The sequence below is a fragment of the Euprymna scolopes genome, chromosome 6 (genome assembly GCF_053919585.1).
Source record: "Euprymna scolopes isolate OS-2025 chromosome 6, ASM5391958v1, whole genome shotgun sequence".
Taxonomy (NCBI): Eukaryota; Metazoa; Mollusca; class Cephalopoda; order Sepiida; family Sepiolidae; genus Euprymna; species Euprymna scolopes.
This window is the reverse complement of record NC_136487.1, coordinates 156,757,502-156,766,444: the sequence shown is the minus strand read 5'-3', so window position 1 is coordinate 156,766,444 and position 8,943 is coordinate 156,757,502. Positions and strand designations below refer to the sequence as shown.

The following is an 8,943-nucleotide window of genomic DNA, read 5'->3' as shown; positions in this document are numbered from 1 at the left end:
AACACCAAAAAAAAGCGAAGAAAGAAAATGAACACCAAGAAAAAAAAAGCAAAGAAAGAAAATGAACACCAAAAACAAAGCAAAGAAAGAAAATGAACACCAAAAAAAAGCAAAGAAAGAAAATGAACACCAAAAAAAAAGCAAAGAAAGAAAATGAACATCAAAAAAAAAGCAAAGAAAGAAAATGAACACCAAAAAAAGCAAAGAAAGAAAATGAACACCAAGAAAAAAAAAGCAAAGAAAGAAAATGAACACCAAAAAAAGGCAAAGAAAGAAAATGAACACCAAAAACAAAAAGAAAGAAAATGAGCATCAAAAAAAAGCAAAGAAAGAAAATGAACACTAAAAAAAAAAGCAAAGAAAGAAAATGAACACCAAGAAAAAAAAACAAAGAAAGAAAATGAACACCAAAAACAAAAGCAAAGAAAGAAAATAAACACCAAAAAAAAAGTAAAGAAAGAAAATGAACACCAAGAAAAAAAAACAAAGAAAGAAAATGAACACCAAAAAAAAAAAAAAAAACAAAGAAAATGAACACCAAAAAAAAAACAAACAAAGAAAATGAGCACCAAAAAAAAAGCAAAGAAAGAAAATGAACACCAAGAAAAAAAAAACAAAGAAAGAAAATGAACACCAAAAAAAGAAAAAAAAAAGAAAGAAAATGAACACCAAAAAAAAAAAGCAAAGAAAGAAAATGAGCACCAAGAAAAAAAAAGCAAAGAACGAAAATGAACACCAAGAAAAAAAAAAACAAATAAAGAAAATGAACACCAAAAAAAAAAAACAAAGAAAGAAAATGAACACCAAAAAAAAGCAAAGAAAGAAAATGAACACCAAAAAAAAAGCAAATAAAGAAAATGAACACCAAAAAAAAAAGCAAAGAAAGAAAATGAACACCAAAAAAAAGCAAAGAAAGAAAATGAACACCAAAAAAAAGCAAAGAAAGAAAATGAACACCGAAAAAAAGCAAAGAAAGAAAATGAACACCAAAAAAAAGCAAAGAAATAAAATGAACACCAAAAAAAAGCAAAGAAAGAAAATGAACATCAAAAAAAAAAGCAAAGAAAGAAAATGAACACCAAGAAAAAAACAAAGAAAGAAAATGAACACCAAAAAAAAGCAAAGAAAGAAAATGAACACCAAAAAAAGGCAAAGAAAGAAAATGAACACCAAAAAAAAAAAAGCAAAGAAAGAAAATGAACACCAAAAAAAAAAAAGCAAAGAAAGAAAATGAACACCAAGAAAAAAAAAACAAAGAAAGAAAATGAACACTAAAAAAAAAAAAAACAAAAAACAAAGAAAGAAAATGAACACCAAAAAAAAAAACAAAAAACAAAGAAAGAAAATGAACACCAAGAAAATAAGAAAATTTTCATTTTATTTTCTATTCATCCTCTTCCAAATCTGAAAGTTCATCAGTCCTATCAATTTGGTTCCGAACTAATTTACAAAATGTCTTGTATTCTTGGACAGTCATGTCTCCAAACTTTTTTGCAAAATCCTGATCTGATGTATCAATTATTGAACTCAGTCGTGGATTGAGTCTTTTCTCTTCTTTGGCTTTAAACTTTCTGAAAAGACCGCACCTTTCGACCCACAAGTGCCTTGTCTGAATGTGTTCAAGGGAATACGAGAACAGGTTAGAATATCGTATTTGTGGCTGTGTGATACCCATTGTCCCAAATACGTAATGAAATTTCTTCTCAATGTTATCCCAGTCCTCACAAAGGATCCCTGGAGATTTTCGGATCAGCATAACAACATCCACAGTTTTAAAGAGATATCGTAGTTGTTTTGAGCGTTTCTGTATTGCACTAGAACTAAGCAAAAATATCTCTGGATAATCGGAAATTAATTGCGGAAGGTTTTGACTGTAGATTCCGATCTGGCGCAGGTTTTCAATAACTAAATTCAGTTTTTCGGTTGATAGTTCCAAGATTGCGGGAAACTTTTTAAAAACCTTGCATAAATGGTTATTGCTGAGTCCGTAAGCACTGAGAAAGGTTAGGACCATGTCTTGGTTTGTTCCTTCAACCCAAAATATTTCCGGATGAGAAGTAAGAAGGCTTCGGATATTTGGGGGCGACATTTCAATGCCTTCAAAAAATCTGATGCATCGAGCTATTGTTTCATCTGAAACAGATAGAGCCATTTTGTCAATAGTGCTTGCTTCTTGTCGAATAGCAGAAGTCATTTGTGTTGAAGACATAGTTGTCTCCACATCCAAGTCAAGTGTCTTTTGAGAATTGAAGCTTGTGTGAAAAGAGCAAGAAAGAGATGACAAATTGTGATAGTTGAGCGTGGAGAAATATTTCTTGCAGTACATCTGAGCACAACGCTTGGTTATTGAACTCTGACCCCGTAAAAGCATAAGGCTAAATTTAGGGCACGTTATTACAGAGTAATAATGAAAGACTTTTTGTGCAGCCATTTTTTTTTTTGTAGCAGTGTTTTACCAAATTATCAAACCAGAGTGTAATACCTGAAAATAGACAAGAAAAGAAGAACAGAAGTTTTTTTTTTGTCCATTACAAACAAATATATTGGAATATTAGTTTAAAATATTACTCACACCTGAGAGTATCCTATATCTCTACAAAGACACCATTTACCTATGTACGGAGTAATGTTGCTATATATGGGCTGGCACATCCACCACTAATCTCTCTCTCCCAGACAGGGCCAAAAAAAAAAAAAAAAAGTGTCTTAAATCAAATAATCTATCAGACAAGCTCCACCCCCTGTCCCATCATCACAATGTTACATTCCTGTGCTTGTTTTATAAAGAATGTGTTCTGATGAACTCATAGCACTTGTGCCCCCACAACGTACATACTCCTACCCAACTCAACAAGCAGCAAAATCCCACCTCATCACTATTGATGCCCCCAGATGTCAGATAGCCTTCTATTTTAATAGTTTTTTGTTTGAATTGCTAGACTTTGGAATTCCCTCCCTATTTTCTGCTTCCCTGACTCTACTAAAATACAGAAGTTCAAATGTGAAGATTCATCTCGCCATAATTACCTGTTAGACATGATCCTAAATAGTAGCCGCATATGTACAAATAGCAATACGTGTTGTTTAGGGTGAAAAAAGTACAAATGAAAAAAAAAAATTAGTATATGGAATAGTGGATAAGCATGCCAACACATTAACTTCTTCCTTCAAACTCCTCAGCTTAACATCCACAGAATATATGAACTGGAACAAATACATTCAGGACATTGCGAAGGCTGCTGCAAAGAATGGGGGCTACCTCTATCATTCAAGAAAACTAGTTACACCTGAGAGTATCCTGTACCTCTACAAGGCCACCATTCGCTCATGCATGGAGTATTGTCGCGACATCTGGGCTGGTGCATCTACCATTAGTCTCCTCCTCTTGGATAGGGTCCAAAAAAAAGGGTCTCCAATCTAATCGGTCCCAATTTGTCAACTAAGCTCCAACCCCTGTCCCATCGTCACAATGTTGCATCCCTGTGATTTTTTTACAGATATTTAATGGAATGTGCTCTGATGAACTCATAGCATTTGTGCCCCCTTCGATGTACATATCCCTTGACAAACTTAGCAACAAAATCACACTCTTTTACTGTTGAGGTCCCTGAATGCCAGAAAACTTTCTACTCTAATAGTTTCTTCCCCCGAACAATTAGACTTTGGAATTCCCTTCCTACTACCTGCTTCCTAACTGTACTGATATGCAGAAGTTCAAATGTATACCAACATCTTTATCTTTCTTAGGCATGATCCCAATTAGTAGCCCCTTACGTCCAAGTGGCAATATGCATTGTTTGGGATGAAGGCGAGTAAAAAAAATTTTTTTTAAATCTTTTATTTTGACTTTTAGTCCTCACATTGCATGAGCAATGTTTCTGACAAAGTTGGTTCCCACCAGTTTTGGCAAATCGCAAACAGAATCCTGAATAGAAGCGTGTGCTCTATCCCAACTATTATCAATGGACCTGAGGTAATCTCGTCAGCATCAGACAAAGCCAAACTCTTTGCCAAGAACTTTGCAGCTAATTCTACCCTTTGCGACCAAGGCCGCCAATTCCCAATATTTCCTCTTGTATCAGAAAACACGCTATGTGATATACATATATCTGTACGTGATGTTGCCAAGCTAATCAAAAACCTTGATTCCAGTAAAGCAACTGGCCCTGACGGTATTCCAATTATAGTACTCAAAAAACTTCAACCAGAACTAGCGCCCATACTTACAAAACTGTTTAAACATTGTCTTAAGGAGAATTGCTTTCCATCAACCTGGAAAATCTCATCAGTATGCACTGTATTTAAGAATTCAGGTGATCGTTCATCCCCCTCTCAGTACAGGCCAATAAGTCTCCTGTGCGTCATGAGTAAGTTGCTAGAATCTGTGTTAAATAGAGAAGTAATCAACTATCTCAGCAAACTAACCTTCTTAGTGACACTCAATATGGTTTCCGTTCTGCTAGATCTACAGCAGATGTGCTTACAGTTATATCTCATAGGATTAGCGAATCTCTCGATGGAGGCAACCTTTCTAGGGCAATTGCTCTTGACATATCTAAGGCCTTTGATAGGGTATGGCATGAAGGTTTACTTCAGAAGATCTCTAGCTATGGTATAGCTGGAAATGTCTTCTCAATTATTAAATCATTTCTTTCTGATAGGTTCATAAGAGTAGTAGTTGATGGGCAAAAATCAGAAGCTCACAGTATTAATGCTGGTGTCCCTCAGGGGTCCATCCTGGGCCCAACTCTTTTCCTGATCTACATTAATGATCTTCCAAATCACATCCTTACATCATTTGTAGACATTTATGCTGATAACACTACCATCTTTGGTAGCACATCTAAGTCAGTAAACGACCAAGTTCTCTCTGATTCTCTTTCCTCTGATCTTGAGCACGTGGTACAATGGGGAAAGGAGTGGCTGATTACTTTTAATGCATCTAAAACCAAGCTTCTATCTTTACATCATCAATGTTCTGATCCCCATCTGGCATCAATTGAAATGAATGGCTCTCGTCTTCAGCAGGCCTCAAGTTTTGACAAGCTTCTGGGCTTGACCTTTACTCCTGATCTTAAATGGAACAGGTACATCAAATCTGTTGCCAAAGCCGCTGAAAAAATGGTGGAATCCTTCTATCGATCCAGTAGATATCTCACTGCTGATGCAATTCTCTATCTATATAAGAGCCAGGTACGTCGAAGGATGGAATACTGTTGCCACATCTTGACAGGAGCTGCTAGAAAGGACTTGTCCTGCCTTGATATAGTTCAAAATAGACTTTGTAGGCTCGTAGGAGATGTCCTTTTCTCTTCCCTGAAACCTCTATCTCACTGAAGAGATGTTGCAAGTTTGTCTCTACTGTATCGTTATTTTCATGGAAAGTGTTCGATGAGCTTCAGTCTATGGTCCCTGCCTTGCCAAACTTTCACAAGAAACACTCATCTAGCTGAAAACACTATCAATAATTCCCCCCACTCGTTATCTGTGCCTAAACCTAAATGTAGATTCCATGAACAAAGCTTCTCGCTTAGAACTGCATGCCTGTGGAATTGTCTTCCGTTTTCCTGCTTTCCAGCTGACTACAATATGGTTGTCTTCAAGTCTAACGTAAACAAGTTCCTGATGAGCCGTTCCATTTGTTAACAAATTTACTGAATTTCCATTACTAACAATTACTATATTGTCCAATTTCTCCTGTACACTCTTTAACCCTTATCCTCGAGTGGCCACTTGGCCTTGATAAGTGGTGATGCCTATGTAAAAAAAAAAAAAAAAGAATTACTGAATCTATCCATAAAATACTCATCATTAGCTAGTTTTAACCTTGAAGTGGTATTTTTTAGTTCCTTACATCAAGTGGCTTCATGCCTTGTCTGGAGCGATTTCTATAAAAATCAAAATAAAAAAAAAAAACATAAAATAAGGACACAAACACATCACTTAAGCAGAACCAAGACATTTTGGTTATTAATTATTCCATAGGTGAAATTTAATAATTTTTTAAGAGAAGTGGGAGGGCAACCTGTACATTAAAATATTGTTTTTTTTTTCATTTTACTTCAGCTGAAATTTTCAAAAAGTCAAGATCTAACACTTGAATTCTATATAAGATATTCGAATATTTTTACATCTTAAACACTGAGTTACTAAAGAAGTTGAGAACATAATTTTCCTCTTCCCAATTGACCATTTATATATGTTATAGTATATCTTTCTGTGGCTTTTTTGGTTTTACTGGATTCCAGGACAAAAATTCATCTAGTCTGGTGAAGTATCCAGCTAATTCTTCAAAATAACAAAGAATTTGCAGCCCAAATAAGATCCCCTCGATATGGTTAAGCAACAGTACTTGAGGTAACATCACTTGTAGAAAGTGCACCATTCCTCGTAAAAGTCAGTGTTCGTTAGCGAGATTTTATTTGGGCAGTGAATACTTTGTGATTTGGAATATTTAGTCATATTTTTTACTTGTAGAGAAAAGTATCCTTATGCCAAGTTGTCCTGACGATCCCCTGTACATAAAGACTTTAGACTCTCAAGGATAGTGTCTAGTATGCATTCAAGTCCTCTCCAGTAGGCATTCAAGTTAGTAATACATATCAGTGTTCACTTAGAAGCTGAAATCCGATATCAATCAGAATGTGGGTAGCCAATGACAAAAAAAAAAAAAATAAATAAATAGTAAGGCTGAAACCAAAATGAATTTCCCAACCTGGCCCCCCCCCCCCGCTTTCCAAGTGTGTGTGTTTGCAGAGGACACTGCAAAAAAACAAACATGAACGATGTGCTAAAGGTAAGTGGTCTTGTCCAGAATTCTTGCTATAATAAAAACCAAAATAAATAAAAATCTGTATGATGCACATACCTGTGAAGAAACGAAATTATATTCCAAAAATCATGTAAATTGATCAAGTAGTTTTATTTTTATAAAGAAAATCAAATTTAAAGCGATTAATGCAAATTTATAGGTATTACAACATAAATCTAGCAAGTTTGAAGTTTTGTTGAGTTATTGCCCATTCCTTTTTTTTTTTAAATTCTTTTGCAAATGTCAGCAATCACAGTCAGTCCTCAGATGGTCATAAAGTTTGATTTTCTTATTTAAAAATAAAACTACTTGATCAATGTACATAATTTTTGGAATATGATATTTTTGCTTTATTACGACTGTTCAAGAAATTTTTCTTTATTTTTGTTTTTTTTAATATACGGAGAATTCTGGACAAGTTGTTCTTGTCCAGAATTCTCCATATATTAAAAGCAAAAAAAAGGATAAACACATCACTAAAGATATTTCAGTGGATTCATATGGCCAGACTCATTTGGTGCAAATAAGCTTTACTGTGCAGAAATTTTTTTTTAAACAGTAAAGCTGAGAGAGAGAGAGAGAGTGAATGTAAGGCAAAGAAGAAGTGGAGGGGGAATATGAGTGGCAGTTGTATGTGGGAGAAATGGTGGATGTAAGTAAAGAAAATGGTGGAGGAGAAGGGTGGGTGGAGGGAAGAGTAGGAGGTAGATAGTGGGAGTGAGTTATGTATGTGCTTGAGTAGGAGGAGGCAATGAAAAATACTAGGGGAAAACTACATGAGGGGAAAATGAAAATAAAACATTTGGGTGATAGTTGAATCTAAATTATTTGGATTCTTCAGACTACTGTTTTCATCTTGAGTATTATTTTCACAACGTTTCAGCCTAGGTAACCTCCGACCTTCTGCAGGTGTATCTTGTCGAACTTTGGAATCTTTCTGTCGAACTTGGGAATCTGCATGGAATTTTGAATAGAACTTTTTATTTAATCCATGACAGAATTTAAAAAAATTCTTTTACTGGGAGTCACTACTTATCAAGACCCAAAGGCCACTCGAGGATAAGGGTATGTAAGGTGCTAGTTTAGTAATCGTTAATGGTGTGAATTGGGTAGAATTTTATTATTTATGGGGGACAGCTCAATGAGAACTTGTTTACATTGGATTTGAAGACTACTTGTATTCAACTAGGAAGCCTACTACTCTCGTGGATTAAATAAAGGGTTCTGTTTGAAATTCTGCACAGATTCCCATAAGTTTGACAGAAAAATTCCCAAGTTCAACAAGATACACTTAAAGAAGGCCGGAGGTTACACTGACCAAAACGCTGTGAAAATAGCACTCAAAATGAGAATTGTAGTCCGAAAAATCCAAATAATATGAGAAATCAACTTATTTAAAAAAAACAAAAAAAAAAAAACAAACGATTTTAATCCAAGTGTGGAAACTCACATTCATAGAATGCTTTATTGATTAAAAATTTTAATTATTATCAGGGCAAAAAGCAGTTAACGTGACCAGCATGAAATTATATTTAAAAAAATAAAACAAACAAAAACAAAGCTTTACTCATTAAGTAAAGAACGCAGTCAGGTCAAATAGCTGGACAAGAAAAATAAAAAAGAAATCATTAAATGTTTTAAATTGGTTAAAATTAGTTAAAGCTTCTATTTTAAAAATAAAATTGTCGTCAATTTACCCTCCAGGAATGCTTTAATCTTTCTACAACAAAAAAACCAGCAATTACAAGCAATTAGTCGCTCACAAAATCAGGAGTTAACTCCCCTTAATTAAATCATTTACAAAATGAGTGTGCTTTCTTTTCCTACCTTTTTTTTTATTTTGCAACACTTATACAAACATATTCAAAGATTTCTACTGATGAATTTCTATTTTTTTTAAATTCTTCGGAGTGCTGAAGATTTAGCATCTCTTGTCTTTGCCATAATCATCTTTTTGTTCTTGTTAGCTTCTTACATCAAATAGCTTAATGCCTTGTCTGGAGCGATTTCCATGAAAAAAGCAGTGCAACTACACTATAATAGTAGAATTTAGAAAACAAACAAAAAAGGGCACTGTTATACAATTTGTCATTGTGCAGAGGGAAACAACTATGGTTTACTAAAAGATTCGT

The 8,943-nt window shown here is 34.5% G+C and overlaps 1 protein-coding gene across 2 annotated transcripts in view; it reads right to left on the bottom strand.

The window, feature by feature from the left end:
- Window positions 1-1,358: 1,358 nt before the first annotated feature.
- The window catches only part of LOC145278073 (transcription termination factor 4, mitochondrial-like), a 41,488-nt gene continuing 33,903 nt past the window's right edge, over window positions 1,359-8,943 (bottom strand). For both annotated transcript variants that reach the window (XM_080130326.1, XM_080130325.1), the window contains exon 2: window positions 1,359-2,482. In XM_080130326.1, the coding sequence (XP_079986452.1) occupies window positions 1,385-2,431 (1,047 nt within the window). In that variant the 5' untranslated portion in view covers window positions 2,432-2,482 and the 3' untranslated portion in view covers window positions 1,359-1,384. The remainder of the gene's footprint in view (window positions 2,483-8,943) is intronic.